This window comes from Rhinatrema bivittatum, chromosome 9, assembly GCF_901001135.1.
Source record: "Rhinatrema bivittatum chromosome 9, aRhiBiv1.1, whole genome shotgun sequence".
NCBI lineage: Eukaryota > Metazoa > Chordata > Amphibia > Gymnophiona > Rhinatrematidae > Rhinatrema > Rhinatrema bivittatum.
The window spans coordinates 223,503,588-223,523,175 of NC_042623.1; the positions used below are offsets into that span (position 1 = coordinate 223,503,588).

The following is a 19,588-nucleotide window of genomic DNA, read 5'->3' on the forward strand; positions in this document are numbered from 1 at the left end:
CTCCTTGTTACCACAGGATCCAGAGACCACTCGTGGGGATAGAACTGTTGACTGAGGAGATCTGCTACTATGTACTGTATGACTGCTAGATAAGTGGCTCGTAGATGCATGGAGTGTGCAAGGGCCCAGGCCCAGATCTGCGCAGCCTCTTGGCAGAGAAGATAAGAGCCTGTGCTGCCCTGTTTGTTCAAGTACCACAGTGCAACTGTGTTGTCTGTTTGTATGAGAACAGTCTTGTGTGAAAGGCAGTCCCTTGAACGCATAGAGAGCATAACGTATGGCTCGAAGTTCTAGGAAGTTGATTTGATACTTTGCTTCGAGTTGTGTCCAAGTACCTTGAGTTTGAAGGTTGTTCACGTGAGCTCCCTAACCCAAATTGGATGCATCCATGGTTAAGGTTACTTGAGGAACTGGTTGCTGGAAGTGTAGACCTGTTAGCAAGTTGGCTTTGATTGTCCACCAGAGAAGTGATAGACGTAGGTGGTGGGTTACATGAATCTGGGATGAAAGCGGTTGAGTGGCTTGGAGCTACTGAGATTTCAAAGTCCACTGACAAGTTCACATGGCCAGCCCGGCCATAGGAGTGATGTGGACCGTGGAAGCCATGTGGCCCAGCAACGTTAGGAATCGATGGGCTGAGGCTGTTTTCTTTGTACGCAGAGACATAGCTAGCTTGGAGAGTGTGTCTGCGCAGTCGTTTAGTAGGAAGGCCTTTGCGACTGTGGAGTCCAGATCTGCTCCGATGAAAGTAAGGAGGTGAGATGGAGTCAGGTGGGATTTTTTGGTAGTTGATGAGAAATCCCAACGAGTGTAGTAGATTGATAGTGAGCTCGAGAGCGTTGAGAGCTCCTTGCTTGGATTGGCTTTTGATGAGCCAGTCGTCCAAGGAAACACGTGTATGCTGTTCTTGCGTAGATGGGCCGCAGTGACTGCTAGGCACTTTGTAAATATACAGGGTGCCGAGGCAAGTCTGAAAGGCAGAACTTGGTACTGAAAATGTTGATGTCCCACTATAAAACGCAGGTATTTGCGGTGATGTGGGGATATTGGAAATGTGAGCATACGCGTCCTGAAGATCCAGAGAACAGAGCCAATCTCCTTTTTGCAGAAGAGGAAGCATGGTGCCCAGGGACACCATCCTGAAATTTTCTTTCTGGAGAAATTTGTTGAGATTGCGGAGGTCTAGGATGGGGCAGAGGCCGCCTGATTTCTTTGGAATGAGAAAATAGCAGGAGTAGAATCCTCTGCCCTGCTGTGCCTGGGGAACGGTTTCCACAGCCCTGGCGCTCAGAAGGGTGAAGAGTTCTGACTCTAGAAGGTGTCTGATCTTTTCGGATCCACAGCGGATTGGGTGGTGAATCCGAGGGTGGTACCGTGAGGAAGTTTAGATGGTATCCTTGGGTTATAATGGATATGACCCATTGGTCTGTGGTAATGCTGAGCCAGTTGGTTATGAAGTGGTGAAGCTGACCTCCTACCGGCAAGTCTGGTTTTGGATTTGTGGAGTGGCTGCTGTTCTCTGGATAGATTTTAAAATCCAGAGGCTTGGCCTGCTTGCACAGCTGGCTGAGGTCTGGGTGGCTTGGGTTGTCATGGATGTCCTTTCTGAGGTGTTTTGGATGGTCTCACGCGAGACGTAGGTGGATAGTACCTGCGTGAGCGATAAAACGGTCTTCTAGAGTCCCTTCTTGCGGTTCTTCTTGCAGAGGAGGGAGCCTCCGTAGTAACTGTGGACAGCTGACGCAGGGTCTCATGATGGTCTTTCAGTTGAGCCAGTGCATCCTGTATTTTGTCACAGAATAGATTTTCTCTGGTACACGGTAGATCAGCGAGCTTGTCTTAGACTTCAGCTTGCAGGTCAGATGCCTTAAGCCAGGCCCACCTTCTTGTGCTGATTCCTGTTGCTGATAATCAAGAAGCAGTCTCAAAGGAATCGTAAGCAGTCCTTACCTCATGTTTTCCTGCTTCAAGGCCTTTCTGAAGAATGATATTGAGACCTTCTTGTTGTTGTTGAAGCAGAGAGTCTGCTATCTCTTGGACCTGTTTCCACAGGTTCCTTTGGTATTGTGTCATGTATAATTGATAGGCCGCTATGCGTGACACTAGCATAGAGCCCTGAAAAACTTTTCAACCCAGAACGTCCAAGAAGTTTTGGTCCTTTCCAGGGGGTGCAGAAGAACGTGGATGCAGTCTTTTGGCTTTCTTCTGTGCAGATTCCACCACAACTGACTGGTGGGGTAGCTATGGTTTCTGAAACCCTGGAGCGTGTTGGACTAAATAAGTTGCATCTATCTTTCTGTTAACTGGTTGGACAGTGCAAGGGTGCTCCCATAGACAATGCTGGAGGTCCAGGAGTACTTTGTGGACGGGAATAGCCATAATTTCTTTGGGGGGATCCACAAATTGGAGGATTTCCAATGTCTTATGACGGGTGTCTTCCTCGGTGACCAGGTCAAAGGGAATTGTCTCTGACATTTCCTTTATAAAATTAGCAAAGGAGAGGTCCTCTGGGGGAGACAGTCTCCTTTCTTCTGGAGGAGATGGTTCTGAAAGTATGTCCTCCGTAGAAGTGTCGGTGTCAACCTCCTCCCACGGGTCATACGAGGTCTCTGGCTGAGATCTTAAGGGAGGAAAAAGACCTGGTTCTCCTGGACGTGTTGGCATCGATGGATCCCTCGATGGCTTCGATGGAGGATGTGGCGGCACCAATGGCATTGAGGGGAATCATGGGTGTCTCGATCCCGAGAGCCCTGGCGGGCCAGGAACCGGTTCCGGCATTGGTGGAAGCAGCACTGGAAGAGGACTGGAGTCCGTGGCTTCGTCTTCCGAGAACCCCGGAATGGGTATCAGGGGTTTCGGAGACTCAGTAGGTCGTTTCGGTATCGATGGCCCAGGCTGGGTCGGAAGGGCACCAATGAGTGTGTCCAGGTGGTCGAGTAGTGGTGTGAAGATCGATGGCTCCGATGTCGGTGCTGGTACTGGAGCCAGCATCGATGGAGAATGAATGCTCCGGAGGGCATCGAGGACCACCTGTTGGACAAGCATGTCCAGCTCCTCCCTGGAAACTGGCATAGGTAACACAGCTACAGGGGGAGGCAAGCTAGGCGCTACTGGAACCTCCACAGGAATCTGTGGGGGTTCAGTACCCGGCACCGATGTTGGTGGGGATCGCCTCAGTATCTCGGGTGACGAGGAGGTTGGAGACTCCTCTACCCATGTCCTCTTTGGCATTGGCTCGATAGCCATTGAAGCTGATGCGGTGTCTTTTCTGGCACCGGGAGTAGACTCATGCCGGTGCCGGTATTTCCCTCTGTGCTCGGCTCGGTCTTTCTCCAGCACCGAGGAAGAAGATGCCGATGCCCTAGATGTCGTCAATAATGGACGGTCACCACTGCCTTGCTGCTCCTGGCGAGGTTTGTCGATGCTCCTGCAGGTGATGACTGGCTGGATGTCGATGGAGTTAACTTTATTTTGAAAAGGGACTCCATCTTGTCCAGTCGTGCATGCCTGCCCTTCAGGGTCATTTGAGCACAGCTTGGGCATTGACAAACATTGTGTGTTGAGCCGAGGCACAACACAGAGACATCATGCGGGTCTGTAATTGACATTGTACGCGGATACTCCGGGCATTTTCTAAAGTCTGTAGCCATGTTGGAAAAAAGAGCCGTGAAAACGGTTGGTGGCCTGTAGGAACCGAGGGTAAGGTAGCCGGAACCGACCGAAAACGGTGGAAAGTACTCACCGAACGTCGAGGAAAACGATGTCGTGATGGGAGACCCCTATGAGGGAACTTTTTGTGAACAAAACTTCACGTTTTTCTGTGAGGAAAAATAGTGAGAAAATTCTCACAGAGCTCCTAACTGCGGGCAAACCGCAGTGCGGAAAAAAAGAGACCGAAGGGAGACCCCTGTGGCTGCAAGGATTATGGCATGCTGGGCATGCTCAGTGTGCCAGTCAAAAGTTCTAGAAACTTTGACAGAAAAGTTTTCCGTGATAGGGGTCTGTCTGCTGACATCACCCATATGTGAGGACTTCAATCCTGCTTGTCCTGGGAGAAAGCATCTGACCAGAATGAACCCAGAAGTGCTAGATGCCAGTGTAGCACAAAAACTATCCCAGACGGAAACAAGGGCCAAGGGTCAGGGAAGGATTTAATAGGGCGCTTGTAATGTGTTACAAGATTCATCCATACAGTGGCACAGCAAAGGCTACTGTGCTGTAGGGGTTCTCAATTCCCACCGGCGGAAGAGGAAGATGTAAGAAGTGAAGTTGGGAATGAGCAGGAGAGGAAGAGTGAGAGGAGAAACGAAAGAGGGGGGTGGAGGAAAAGAAATTGAAGTAAAGAACAAAAGCGTATGGGAGAGAGTTTGTACTACAACACACCACCCCTTCCATTCACCCACTCCTCATTCCACAGATAGTAGAGATCCAAGGAGTGTGGCAGAGTTGCCAGCTTCCTAGAAATATTACAGACAGTATCTGCCATACTTCTGGGAATCCTGCCCCCTCCCGCTTCCAACATTTTAAATCATCAAAAGGGCTATATTTCAAGAGGGAATCGCCCCTCCTACTCCTGCTCAGTCAAACTTCAAGGGGGGCCCTCCTCCAATTGGCTTTCAGTGATGTGAAATGTCATGAGTGACCCTCGCTGGAAAAGTTTGGGGACACACACTTTAAAGTGTTCAGAACTGCCCATAGCTCCAATAGGCTGATGGATGACCAGGGACCCGAATTCCCTGTCGGTTAGCTCCCTAGCTCATCTGTAGTTAAGCATTTGGTAAGATGGAATTTGGATGGGTTAACCCAAAATTAAATTAAAAATGGGAAAGCCACCAAGAAATGGAATCTAAGCTCCTCTATGATAGAGATGCATTCCTGGACTCCCTGAGTGGCTTGAAGGTTTATTGGACTCCTCTCTCATAGGGGGATGTGCCATGAAAGTTACATGAACTTTAACACCCAAGATTCTCAAAATGAACTCTGATTCAATCATCCTTTGGCCACTATATTGTTGGCTCTGCTGGCCTAGGGATAAGTCATGGCTTAAGCCATGACTAGCAGATCCCCTGTAAATTCTAATTGAGATCTTGGGCTCAGTTTGGATTTGGGGTGGTTGATGACTAACTAGTAACTATAGCAACCAGATGGTATTCTGCATAGATTCATCAGCTCCTGTCTGAGATTTGCTCTCAACTAACCAATCATCTAAATAAGGAAATATATAAAACCCCAGCTTGCTGAAAAATTCCACAACAAATGCAAGACATTTTGTGAATACCTATCACAGTCTGGTGCAATGACTGCAGCTTGTCAGATCCCTCAGTTGCCTGGATATGGTGCTTCAGGTTTATCCTCTTACCAATCAGAAGTAGTGTGTCTGTGTGTGTGTGTGTGTGTGTGTGTAGTATCCCACATACTGTTCCGTATATTTTGGTAGAGAGAATGAACTAGTATTGCCAACCAGGGTTCTGAAGAGGAAGAAGAGCCTTTGGTTCACCCTCAACTCAAAGGAAATGGCTTGGACAAAATCAGCGAAGAAAGGATCTTTAGATGGAGATCAGTTCCGGTCCTATGGCAGAAACATCCGTAAGAAGTCAGAAGAGCAATCCTCTGACAAATATCCAGGACTCCGACTAAGAAAAAAAAAATAGCTGAAAGGATATCTGAAACTACATTTATTCAGGTACCGAACTCCCCTGGGATCTAAAACTCAGTTCTTTGAGCTAAGAGTGGTTGAGGGGTAAGAGGCTTATTAAACTTCAGCTTGATATGGATGACACTGAATCTGTATTGGCAATGACAAGCTTAATGCCAAAAACAGGCTCACTCAAAAGTAACAAGAAGTGTCAAAGCTCTCAACATTGGGATCTCAACTTGTCTTGCCTGTTGAGCAAACACTTCCGTTCAACTTCACTGATAAGAATATCCAGAGCAGCCTTGTGGGCATCCTCCATGGCACTCTTGACATCACTGTCAAAAGCTCTGGAATAGACCTGAGGAGACCAGTACTGCACTGAGATTGGGAGGCAAAACTCACCTCCAGACACCTCCTGACTCAGATATGCAAAGAGAAACAATGTTTCTAATTCTCCAGAGGTTTCATACAGATTTTGGTTCTGTGGTCAAGTGCTCAGAGCACCAGTCTCGACTCAAAGGGAGTGAGATTTCTCTCGACTCTCAGATCCATCCTCACACTGAAGAACCAACAACACTGAGGGTCTCTTTGGTGCAGCTTGGCCCCAAGTGTTTTGTCTAGCTCCACGTTCCTTTGGCTGAGTCTTCAACCCCCAGCTTTGATAAGTTGGACTTTAGTTCACTATCAAGGAAAGCTTGAAGTATCTCTTTCCAGGTCTGAACTGCTCTGGATGATATCTTTGCAAAGATGATACAGCCAAATCCCACACTTGTAGCAAAATATGTAATGATCTTTCACACTCAGGCCTGGATTAAAGGAGCAAAAAGAACCTCACCCCCATACTCTGGCCTGCCTTACATCCCCTCACCCCCACTCTGTTCGTTTCTGCAGTATTTCTTGCTCTCTTCTCTGATGCTCACACACACATCCCTTAGCGCTGATCACTTTTCTCACATCCTTCCCCAACCAATTGCCCATCCGCTGAGCTGGTTAACAGTAACAAGAAAGAAGTAGGGTCTAAGCTGCATCCTCTTCTGTTGCCAGGAGCGAGACTCATGCTTTGCACTGTGTAAGATACCATACAGTGTCCAGTGAGGGTCAGAACACTAGGCTGGCTCCCCACAGCACAGGACAGCCTGATGCATTGTTTAGCTTAGTGGGTGGTGGGGAGGAAAGGAAGATTTGAAAAAGTAAGGACTGGAGGGAAAGGGAAGAAGAAATTCATCTGCACTCACTTGAATCAGCTGCCCAAGACATGGTTTGCTTCTGTTGTAACTGGTTTTGGTTTCCTGCAATTCTACAAAAACCTGCTAAATTCTGAGGGAAACCAGAGTCTCTGCTTATATGTATTTCATGGTGCCTAAACTATGCATCATAAAATGCATACATCACTGTATACTAATAGTATACTAAAATATAATTACCCAACATTACCTGTTCCTTGATGTTTTCCTTTTTTTTTTTAACTCACTTCGATTGCTCTAACTCAAATCACAAAGTAAATCACAGAGAAAGTCCAGAGAGCTGGTAGGCAGGTAGAACATGGCATTTCTATAGAAACAGACACATAACAGAAAAAAGACTGTATGGCCCATCCAGTCTGGCCATCCAATTAATTTAGCATTATAATTCTTATCACTTCCTTAGATATCACCTGTATTAAATATATCCCATGCTTTTTTGAAATCATATGCTGTTTTTGTCTCATGAACCCCTGGTCTAACCATCAGCATACATTTTGTTGATGGCTGATATAGCAAGGATTAATCAGAGCGGTAGCCTTAAGGAAAGTGGCTGCCCCAAGTTGTGCAGAAAGAGCTGAAATCTTGGTAGGGGCTTTGTTAGAGAACTCTGATTGGACTAAGCTAGCTACAGGTGGTGGGTTTCAGAATTAAAGTATTTTAACATTTAATCTCTATATAAATTCCTATAACATAAAATTATTGTTTTACCTGTTGTGGCAATCCATTTGCAGAGAGCACTGCAGCTGAAGTAGTGTTGGCTGTAGTAATAACTCCTCCAGTCACTCTCAACATAGTGGGTCCAGCTTTGCTGAGCTGTGAGGGGGCAGCAACAGACTTCTGTGTACCATCAGACACTTTCAGTAATGTTTGCCCACCTGTTGTCTAAAAGGGTAATAGTTTAAAACAAGGTCATCACTGAACGTTGAAGGAGAATGCTACAATATTATATTGGTGCTAAATAACTGAAGTATTTTTTTAAACAATTATTTAATGGTTAGTGTTAAAAAAAAAATATATATTTTTCAACATCCTAAATTCTGGCAGTTTCTGGTAGTAAACTATTTTTTGTTTCTGTTTCCAAAGTAATGATGGAGAAGACTGGTAAATCTAGGAGAGATGAATTGAAAATAAAACCATCCCTTACGCACAAATGAAATTTACAGCTTCTGCGGCAAACCAGATAAACCTTGCTTAAAGCAATCACAGCCTCCCTCAATTCAAGTTGGATTAAGTTAAATCTGAGACTGTATGCGATTTGTGATACATGAACAAAACTGCTAGAATAGCACAATCTGGGGCAGATTTTTAACCTTACGTGCGCGGGGTACATTTGTGCGCGCTACCTGGCGCGCACAAATGTACACCTGATTTTATAACATGTGCGCGCTGCCGCCCTAGGGGAGGCCAGATGGCTTTCCCCATTCCCTCTGAGGCCGCTCCGAAATCGGCGCGCCAACCCCCGGCACAGCTGCTGTGCCGGAGGACTCAGGACTGCCCCCGGACCGCTGCACCGCCCCTTTTTCAAAGCCCCGGGATATACGCACATGCAAAATAGGCTCGGTGCGCGCAGGGGTAGGCTTTAAAGGGTTACGGGCGTAACCCTTTGAAAATCTACCCCTCTGTATGTAAACACTGGTATACATCAGCCCTGCATCCAACAATTCCACGAGTCCCGTTGATAGCTTGTTTGCGGGACAGCACTATTAAGAGTGAGTTTGGCTAGCCTTTCCAGCTTTAAATGAAGCAATCAAACATGGCAGCATCCCATCTCTCAGTATCAAGTTTTCCATAGATAGGACACAGTTTGCCCAAATTTGTGGTTTATGCCATTATATTCTCCTGTTCCCTGGAGTATATAGGCTGTACTAAACAATCAGTATTGGCTCATTTAATAGAGCACCATAGGTGTGTAAACAATAGTAAATTTCAGGCTCCGGTGATTACACATTGTTTAGTATATCATCATAGCTTTCAGGAACTACAAGTGAAGAAGTGACAGAAGCGCAATTAAATAAGTGGGAACAACTTATTGGAAAAGCTACTTACTGGGTTTTCACTTTAAATACAGTAGAGAGAAAGACTAAATGATGAAATAACATGGCATAATTTGGACTAATGTAACATAAGAACATGCCATGCTGAGTTAGACCAAGGGTCCATCAAGTCCAGCATCCTGTTTCCAACAGTGGCCAATCCAGGCCATAAGAACCTAGCAAGTACCCAAAAACTAAGTCTATTCCATGTTACTGTTGTTAGTAATAGCAGTGGCTATTTTGTAAGTCAACTTAATTAATAGCAAGTAAGGGACTTCTCCTCCAAGAACTTATCCAATCCTTTTTTTAAACACGGCTACAATAACTGCACTAACCACATCCCCTGGCAACAAATTCCAGAGTTTAATTGTGCATTGAGTGAAAAAGAACTTTCTCCGATTAATTTTAAATGTGCTACATGCTAACTTCATGGAGTGCCCCCTAGTCTTTCTATTATCTGAAAGAGTAAATAACAGATTTACATCTACCCGATCTAGACTTCTCATGATTTTAAACACCTCTATCATGTCCCCCTCAGCCGTCTCCTCTCCAAGCAGAAAAGTCCTAACCTCTTTAGTCTTTCCTCATAGGGGAGCTGTTCCAGTCCCCTTATCATTTTGGTCGCCCTTCTCTGTACCTTCTCCATCACAATTATATCTTTTTTGAGATTCGGCGACCAGAATTGTACACAGTATTCAAGGTGCAGTCTCACCATAGAGCAATACAGAGGCAATATGACATTTTCCGTTTTATTCACCATTCCCTTTCTAATAATTCCCAACATTCTGTTTGCTTTCTTGACTGATGCAGCACACTGAACTGACAATTTCAACGTGTTATCCACTATGACGCCTAGATCTCTTTCTTGGGTGGTAGCACCTAATATGGAACCTAACATTGTGTAACTATAGCATGGATTATTTTTCCCTATATGCATCACCTTGCACTTATCCATATTAAATTTCATTTGCCATCTGGATGCCCAATTTTCCAGTCTCACAAGGTCTTTCTGCAATTTATCACAATCTGCTTGTGATTTAAATACTCTGAACAATTTTGTATCTGCAAATTTGATTACCTCACTCGTCGTATTTCTTTCCAGATCATTTATAAATATATTGAAAAGTAAGTGTCCCAATACAGATCCCTGAGGCACTCCACTGTCCACTCCCTTCCACTGAGAAAATTGTTCATTTAATCCTACTCTCTGTTTCTTGTCTTTTAGACAGTTTGTAAAGCAAAATTGCTTACCTTGTAATAGGTGTTATCCCAGGACAGCAGAATGTAGTCCTCACATATGGGTGACGTCACCGACGGAGCCCAGCGCGGGAAATCTTTCTGTCAAAGTTTCTAGAAACTTTTGACTGGCCCTGAGAGGCCACTGAGCATGCCCAGCATGCCATGATATTCTCTGCCACAGGTGTCTCTCTTCAGTCTCGTATGTAGCAAAAGCGTTAGCAAAAATAAAATAATAAAAGAAAGGAAACCCAACTCCGTGGGGTGGCGGTTGGGTTCTGTGAGGACTACATCCTGCTGTCCTGGGATAACACCTATTACAAGGTAAGCAATTTTGCTTTATCCCAGGACAAGCAGGATGCTAGTCCTCACATATGGGTGAATAGCAAGCTAGAGGCTGAGTCATTTGTGGTGAAGCGACAGTGAAGTATTGTTGAAAATGAGTCAGCCGAAGATCACAGTAGGTTGGTTGTAGAAGGAGTTGGGATTAAACTGGAAACAAGTTCTTTAAGACAGATTGTCCATAGGCAGAATCTTGTCGTCCCTGCTTGTCCAAGCAGTAAAGAGCTGCAAAAGTGTGAAGAGAACTCCATGTTGCTGCTTTACATATGTCAAGGATTAGCACTGAACGATAGTGTGCTACTGAGGTTGACATTGCTCTTACTGAATGGGCCTTTACTTGCCCTTGGAGAGGAAGGCCTGCTTTTTCATAGCAAAACTATATGCAATCTGCTAGCCAACTGGATATAGTATGTTTACCCACTGCTTTCCCTGGTTTGTTTGGATCGTAAGATACAAACAGTTGTGTGGGTTGTCTGTGGACTGCAGTGCGGTTTATATAAAAAGCTAGTGCACGCTTACAGTCCAAGGTATGTAAGGCTGTTTCTCCTGGATGGGAATGATCCTTGGAAAGAATGTGGGTAAAACTATGGATTGGTTCAAGTGGAATTCCGTGACTATTTTGGGAAGGAATTTGGGATGTCTACGGAGAACCACTCTGTCATGTAGGAACTTTGTATAGGGTGCGTACGTGACAAGTGTGCACTAGGGGTGTGTAATTGTCCCTAGTGACCCCTCATTTAAATACAGGGTCGTGCACCCAGAAGAGGTGGCTGGGCGCCTGTTTTCCTGTGGACCTTACAGAATCGGCTGATAGAGAGTGACTGCTTCTAAGAGTTCTCCCTTTACCCATTTTCCTAATCTGCAACACCACCATCTTGGGCAGGTAAACATACCATGCACCTCCCAGCCTATGTCTAAACACAAGATTTGTCACAAATAAGATATTCAAGATATTCAAGATATTCATTCACGCTTAAAACATTCCTTACATCGATCCTCGTCCTGTTGACGAGTTATTATTATTATTGTCTATGTAATATTTAAGTTGTATTATTTATATTTACATTTATATGTTATATGTTACTCATATGTTAAGAAACGCTGTTTAATGTAACGCCTTTATTGCGACAGTTATTGTTCTATGTAAACCGACCTGATTCGATACTTGTATTGAGAATGTCGGTATATAAAAATCCGAAATAAATAAATAAATAAATAAGTGCTTGTAACTCACTAACCCTTCTAGCTGATGTAATGGCTATGAGGAAGGTAGTCTTCCATGTGAGAAATTTAAAATCACGTGAATCTATGGGTTCGAAAGGAGAACGCATGAGGCTTGTTAATACCAGATTCAGATCCCAGTCTGTGACAGGTGGTCGAATTGGTGGTTTAAGGTGTGTTAAACCTCTCATAAATCTGCTTACTAGAGGTTGTGTGGAAATAGGTGCATCTCCCATCTTGTTATGGTAAGCAGAGATTGCACTTAGGTGTACTCTTACAGATGAAGTCTGGAGACCAGATTCTGACAGATGGTATAAGTAGTCTAGTAGAGAAGTTGTGGGGCAGGTGAAAGGATCCATATTGTTTTGTCTGCACCAACTAGTGAATCTCTTTCATTTGGAAGCGTAGTTCTTCCGTGTGGAAGGTTTACGTGAAGCTATAAGCACTTGAGATATATTGGATGAAAGATTGAGTGGTTGTAAGATCAAGCTTTCAACATCCATGCTGTCAGAGATAGGGATTGAAGGTTGGGATGGCGCAACCGACCCTGATTCTGAGTAATGAGAGTGGGAGCTACTCCCAGGCGAATGGGATCCCTGACTGAGAGGTCTAACAGTGTGGGGAACCATACTTGTCGAGGCCAATATGGGGCTATGAGTATCATGGACCCCTTGTCCTGTTGTAGCTTCGCTAAAGTTTTGGTTATAAGTGGTATCGGAGGATACGCATATAGTAGGCCTGAGTTCCAAGGGTGAGCAAAGGCGTCCTTGGCTGGTTTGTTGTTCTGTTTGTGTAGAGAACAGAATTTGTCCACTTTGTGATTCAGATGTGATGCAAAGAGATCCAGTGTCGGTTGTCCCCAATGCTGAAATGTCCTGGTCGCTACTGCGGGATCCAGGGACCATTCGTGTGGTTGGAACTGACGACTGAGTCGATCTGCCATTACATTGTGTATGCCTGCTAGATAAGTGGCCCGGAGGAACATTGAGTGGTTCAGGGCCCAGTCCCAAATCTGTGCAGCTTCTTGACAAAGGAGATACGAGCCCGTACCTCCCTGTTTGTTGATGTACCACATGGCTACTGTGTTGTCCGTTTGGATCAGAACAGTTTTGTGTGAAAGGCAGTCCCTTGAACGCATGTAGTGCATAACGTATAGCTCGAAGCTCTAGGAAATTGATTTGAAATGTTGCTTCAAGTTTTGTCCAAGACCCTTGAGTTTGGAGATTATCTATGTGAGCTCCCCAACCCAAGGTGGATGCATCTGTAGTTAAAGATATCTGTGGGACTGGTTGCTGAAAAGGTAGGCCTTTGCACAAGTTGTCCTTGTTTGTCCAACAACGTAGAGATGATCTTAGTTGTTGGTTCAATTGAATTGGATAATGTAGCAGTTGAATGGCTTTGATCCATTGTGATCGTAAAGTCTATTGGGTAATCCTCATGGCAAGCCTTGCCAAAGGTGTAACATGAACCGTGGAGGCCATATGACCCAGTAAGATCAGAAACTGATGAGCTGTCACTTGTTTCTAAGGAGATGGATTTTGTTAGTAGAATGAGTGTGTCTGCTCGATCTACAGGTAGAATGGCCTTTGCTAGATTGGTGTTCAATTCTGCTCCTATGAATTGAAGCAGGAGAGTTGGAGTGAGATGGGATTTTTGATAATTGATGAGAAATCCCATGGAGTGAAGTAGAGTGATTGTTCGTGTTAGACAGGTAAGAGCTCCTTGTTGAGACTGACTTCTTATGAGCCAGTCGTCTAGATATGGGAAGACATGGACACCTTCTTTGTGTTAGTGTCCTGCTATTACTGCTAGACATTTGGTGAAGACTCTGGGAGCAGATGCCAGTCCAAAAGGTAGAACTCTGTATTGGAAATGTTGATGGCCTACCATGAAGCGCAGGTACTTGCGATGAGGAGGGAATATTGGAATGTGAGCATAAGCATCTTGAAGATCCAGAGAACAAAGACAATCTCCTGCTTGAAGAAGTGGAAGCATGGTGCCTAAAGAAACCATCCTGAACTTTTCTTTCTTCAGAAATTTGTTGAGATTTCTGAGATCTAGGATGGGACGTAGGCCTCCGGTTTTCTTTGGAATGAGGAAATATCGGGAGTAGAATCCTCTGCCCTGCTGTGTCCGGGGCACTGGTTGTATGGCCCTGGCTCTCAGAAGGGTGGATAATTCTATTTGTAATTGATGTAGTTGAGAATTTTGTTGGGGGCAGGAAGTTGGTGGAAATTCTGGAGGAATTGAGATGAAATTTAGTTTGTAGCCTCGAGACACTGGAGAGTACCCATTGGTCTGATGTTATGTTTTGCCAATTTGTGTGAAAGTGAGATACTCTTCCACCCACTGGTAGATTTGGCTTGGGATTGAGAGGTTGGGTTTGTTCTCTGGTCTGTGTTTCAAAAGCCTGCCGCAGGGCCTGTCTGTGCAGGATGTTGTGGACGAGCAGGCCTAGATTGCCTAGCCTGGAAGCGTTGTTGTGGTCTGGTAGACCTACCCCTAGAAGTGTGGGGGTACTATCTGCGTGGCCTGTAATAAGAACGTCGGGTGTCTCTTCATGGAGGACGACGAGAAGACTGAGGAGTAGGCTCTTGTGGGGTTTGAGACAGCTGACGTAGAGTCTCAGTGTGGTCCTTAAGCTGTTGTACGGCTTCCTGAATCTTGTCCCCGAACAGATTGTCACCAAGACAGGGCAGGTCCACAAGTTTTTCTTGCAACTCAGTCCTGAGGTCAGATGCCTTGAGCCTGGCCCATCTACGGGCAGTGATTCCAGCTGCTGCTGCCCTGGAAGCAGTCTCAAAATTGTCGTAGACTGCTCTCACCTTGTGTTGGCCTGCCTCTAGTCCCTTGTTGATCACAGCTTGTGCTGGCTCCTGGAATTGTGTGGGTAAGGAGGTAACAAATTCTTCCATCTGTTTCCAGAGGTTTATTGAGTGATGTACAGCTGGTAGGCAGAAATTTTGGTGTTTAACATGGAACTCTGATAGACCTTTTTACCTAATGAGTCTAGAAATCTATGGTCCCTACCAGGTGGGGGTCGATGAGGGTGGGCGTACATGTTTGGATTTTTTCTGTGCCGACTCCACTACCACAGATTGGTGTGGTAATTGCTGTTTCTGGTAGCCTGGAGCTGGCTGGACTATGTAAGTAGTGTCTACACGCTTGTTCACTGCAGGAACAGAAGATGGATGTTCCCAAATTCGTCTTTGAAGATCCAATAGGACCTCATGGACTGGCACTGCCAGTACTTGCTTGGGTGGGTCAACAAACTGTAAAACTTCAAGGGTTTGTGCCCTGGTATCTTCCTCTGCTGTGAGTTTGAATGGGATAGAGTCAGCCATGCCTTGGATGAATGAGGAGAATGATAGATCCTCTGGGGGTGACTTCTTTCTCTGATCTGGGGAAGAAGGGTCAGACATGAACTCCTCTGAAGAAATTTGAGAGTGTTGCTCATCCCAAGAATCCTCAGAATCTTCTCTGTAAGGAGATTTTGGTGTTGATTTAGGTGGGAAGTGAAGGCCTTAAGGGCCTGGCTGTGGATCATCGATGGAAAATACTGCAGAAGTGTCTTGTGGCTTCGTAGATGGTGAAGTATTGATTACATCCTGATACCTTTGCAAAAGGCGTCGATAGAAAGCCTGATCCTGAACTTCTGGAGGTTCGAATAAAGGTTGCCTCGATGGTATTGAGGTTGCCCTCGACGTTGTCATCGGTGGAAGTGTCACCGAAGTCATCGACGTCGATGGAATAGGGAATGTCATCTAAGGGCCCGATGGAATATGGGCGAAAATCGATGTCGATGACGTCCAGAGCCTCGGCGCAGTGGTGATGGAATCAATCAATGTCCTCGGTGTCAATGAAGGCGCCGGCATCGGTGGGCCCACCGGCATCGGTAGTACTACCGGCATCGATGCTGGGGGCATCGACATCGGCGGAACCGCCGGGACAGCTTGCTCTTGAAGAGCCTGGATGACCGCTTGTCTTATTAAGATACACAATTCAGGCTGTACAACTGATCTAGTCATCGTAGTTGTAAGCGGTAAAGGTAAGGAAACATCCTGCGACGAAGTGTGAGGCGTGCTTGGAATCGGCGGAGACAGGGGCCCAGGTGCCGAAGGTGCCGGTGTTTCCTGTTCTCGCGGCCGCTTCGGCATCGATTCGTCTTGGGACATCGATGTGGAGGATGACGGACGTCGATGTCGATGCTTGGATTTTTGATGGTCCGCCGACTTTGTCGATAGCACCGACGATGGTGAGGACGGGCGATCACCGGATCCATCCGGACGCGGCTTTTTAACTAGTGCTCGTTTGGTCGCTCCAGCCGGAGACGACTTCGATGATTTGGAAGGAGAGGGAATTAACTGGAGTTGAACAAATGTTCCATCTTCTCCTGCCTGGCTTTCCTTCCTTTTACTGTCATTTCCGCACATTTGCGACATGTACTCACGTCGTGTTTTTCTCCGAGGCAGAATACACACTCCAAATGTGGATCGGTTATCGACATATTTCTATTACAAATAGGGCACTTTTTGAATCCCGTTGCCATTTTGGGATCGACAGCCGTCGATGGATGTGAATTCATAAGAAGGGATTTCTTGAAAAAATGAGAAATCAAGTGAATGGTACTCACCAGCCGGCAAGAACCCGTGAGAGACTCCTATGAGAGAGAATATCAAAGATATTGAGAATAATGACTTTTTCAGTCACAAAAGAATTCACGAAGAACGCAACGGCTCCAGTCCCGCGATGCGTGAAGCAGCGAGGAAAAGCAAAGACTGAAGAGAGACACCTGTGGCAGAGAATATCATGGCATGCTGGGCATGCTCAGTGGCCTCTCAGGGCCAGTCAAAAGTTTCTAGAAACTTTGGCAGAAAGATTTCCCGCGCTGGGCTCCGTCGGTGACGTCACCTATATGGGAGGACTAGCATCCTGCCTTGCCCTGGGATAATCCACGAAAGGATATCGCCACCTATCCCATGACTTTTTACTTTTCCTAGAAGTCTCTCATGAGGAACTTTGACAAACGCCTTCTGAAAATCCAAGTACACTACATCTACCGGTTCACCTTTATCCACATGTTTATTAACTCCTTCAAAACAATGAAGCAGATTTGTGAGGCAAGACTTGCCTCAGGTAAAGCCATGCTGACTTTGTTTCATTAAACCATGTCTTTCTATATGTTCTGTGATTTTGATGTTTAAACACTTTCCACTATTTTTCCTGGCACTGAAGTCAGGCTAACCGGTCTGTAGTTTCCCGGATCGCCCCTGGAGCCCTTTTTAAATATTGGGATTACATTAGCTATCCTCCAGTCTTCAGGTACAATGGATGATTTTAATTATAGGTTACAAATTTTTACTAATAGGTCTGAAATTTCATTTTTTAGTTCCTTCAGAACTCTGGGGTGTATACCATCCGGTCCAGGTGATTTACTACTCTTACGTTTGTCAATCAGGTCTACCACATCTTCTAGGTTCACCGTGATTTGGTTCAGTCCATCTGAATCATTACCCATGATTCAGATGGACTGAATCATGTACTCCAGTACGGGTACCTCCCCAACTTCCTTCTTCAGTAAACACCGAAGCAAAGAAATCATTTAATCTTTCTGCGATGGCCTTATCTTCTCTAAGTGCCCCTTTAACCCCTCGATCATCTAACGGTTCAACTGACTCCCTCACAGGCTTTCTGCTTCGGATATATTTAAAAAAGTTTTTACTGTGAGTTTTTGCCTCTATGGCCAACTTCTTTTCAAATTCTCTCTTAGCCTGTCTTATCAATGTCTTACATTTAACTTGCCAATGCTTATGCATTATCCTATTTTCTTCTGTTGGATCCTTCTTCCAATTTTTGAATAAAGATCTTTTGGCTAAAATAGCTTCTTTCACCTCCCCTTTTAATCATGCCGGTAATCGTTTTGCCTTCTTTCCATCTTTCTTAATGTGTGGAATACATCTGGACTGTGCTTCTAGGATGGTATTTTTTTAACAATGACAATGCCTCTTGCACATTTTTTACCTTTGTAGCTGCTCCTTTCAGTTTTTTTCTATTTTTCTCATTTTACCAAAATTTCCCTTTTGAAAGTTTAGCACGAGAGCCGTGGATTTACTTACTGTCCCCCTTCCAGTCAATTCAAATTTGATCATATTATGATCACTATTGCCAAGCGGCCCCACCACAGTTACCCTCTCTCACCAAATCCTGTGCTCCACTGAGAATTAGATCTAAAATTGCTCCCTCTCTTGTCAGTTCCTGAACCAATTGCTCTATAAAAATGTCATTTATTCCATCCAGGAACTTTATACCTCTAGCATGTACCAATGATACATTTACCCAGTCAATATTGGGGTAAATGAAGTCTCACCATCTTGACCAGGTGGACGGTAGTATACTCCTAGCACTATAGTCTTCCCCGACGCACAAGGGATTTCTACCCATAAAGATTCAATTGTGCATTTAGTCTCATGCAGGATGTTTATCCTGTTGGACTCTATGCCTTCCCGGACATAAAGCGCCACACCGCCTCCTGGGTACTCCTCTCTGTCATCGCTATATAATTTGTACCCCGGTATAGCATTGTCCCATTGGTTATCCTCCTTGCACCATGTCTAAGATGCCAATTAAGTATGTCATCATTCACTGCTATACATTCTAATTCTCCCATCTTACTTCTTAGACTTCTGGCATTAGCATACAAACATTTCAAAGTTTGTTTTTTGTTTGTATTTTCATTCAGCTTTTTAACTGATAGGGATAAGTTAGAATTTTTTTAGCTCAGGTGAGATTTTAGTTACAGACACTTGGACTACTTTTCTTATTATTGGAACCTCACTGTCGGGATGCCCTAATTCTAATGCATCATTAGTATCCTTTGAAGATATCTCTCTCCGAACCATGCGCTGCTGAGCGACTGTCTGCTTTCCCCTTTGTTCTAGTTTAAAAGCTGCTCTATCTCCTTTTTAAAGGGTAGCGCCAGCAATCTGGTTCCACCCTGGTTAAGGTGGAGCCCATCCCTTCGGAAGATACTCCCTCTTCCCCAAAAGGTTCCCCAGTTCCTAACAAAACTGAATCCCTCTTCCTTGCACCATCGTCTCATCCATGCATTGAGACTCCGGAGCTCTGCCTGCCTCTGGTGACCTGCGTGTGGAACAGGGAGCATTTCAGAGAATGCTACCCTTGAGGTTCTGGATTTAAGCTTTCTACCTAAGAGCCTAAATTTGGCTTCCAGAACCTCCCTCCCACATTTTCCTATGTCGTTGGTGCCCAAATGTACCACGACAGCCGGCTCCTCCCCAGCACTGTCTAAAATGCTATCTAGGTGATGCGTGAGGTCCGCCAACTTCGCACCAGGTAGGCATGTTACCAGGCAATCCTCACACCCACCAGCCACCCAGCTGTCTACATTCCTAATAATCTAATCACCAACTATGACGGCCGACCTAATCCTTCCCTCCTGGGCAGTAGGCCTAGGGGAGATAGCAAATGTTGCTTACCTGTAACAGGTGTTCTCACAGGACAGTAGGATGTTAGTCCTCACATATGGGTGACGTCACAGGACGGAGCCCAATCACGGAAAACTTCTGTCAAAGTTTCTAGAACTTTGACTGGCCCCTACTGGGTATGCCCAGCAAGGCAATAACCCTGCAGCCAGCAGGGGTCCCCCTTCAGTCTTGTTTTGAAAGCTACAGGTAGTGCCGAAAAATAAAAGAAAACGAACCCAACACTGCGGGGTGGCGGGCGGGTTTCGTGAGGACTAACATCCTGCTGTCCTGTGAGAACACCTGTTACAGGTAAGCAACATTTGCTTTCTCACAGGACAAGCAGGATGGTAGTGCTCACATATGGGTGAGTACCGAGCTGAGGATGTCCGAACA

At 45.3% G+C, this 19,588-nt stretch overlaps 1 protein-coding gene across 12 annotated transcripts in view; it reads right to left on the bottom strand.

Moving 5' to 3' along the window:
• YEATS2 (YEATS domain containing 2) overlaps positions 1 to 19,588 on the bottom strand; it is a 799,337-nt gene that overhangs the window by 251,988 nt on the left and 527,761 nt on the right. For all 12 annotated transcript variants that reach the window (XR_003858765.1, XM_029617009.1, XM_029617017.1 and 9 more), the window contains one exon: positions 7,588 to 7,761. Coding sequence is in view for 11 of the 12 variants with exons in the window: in XM_029617009.1 (XP_029472869.1) it covers positions 7,588 to 7,761 (174 nt within the window). In the remaining variant the exon portion in view is untranslated. The remainder of the gene's footprint in view (positions 1 to 7,587; positions 7,762 to 19,588) is intronic.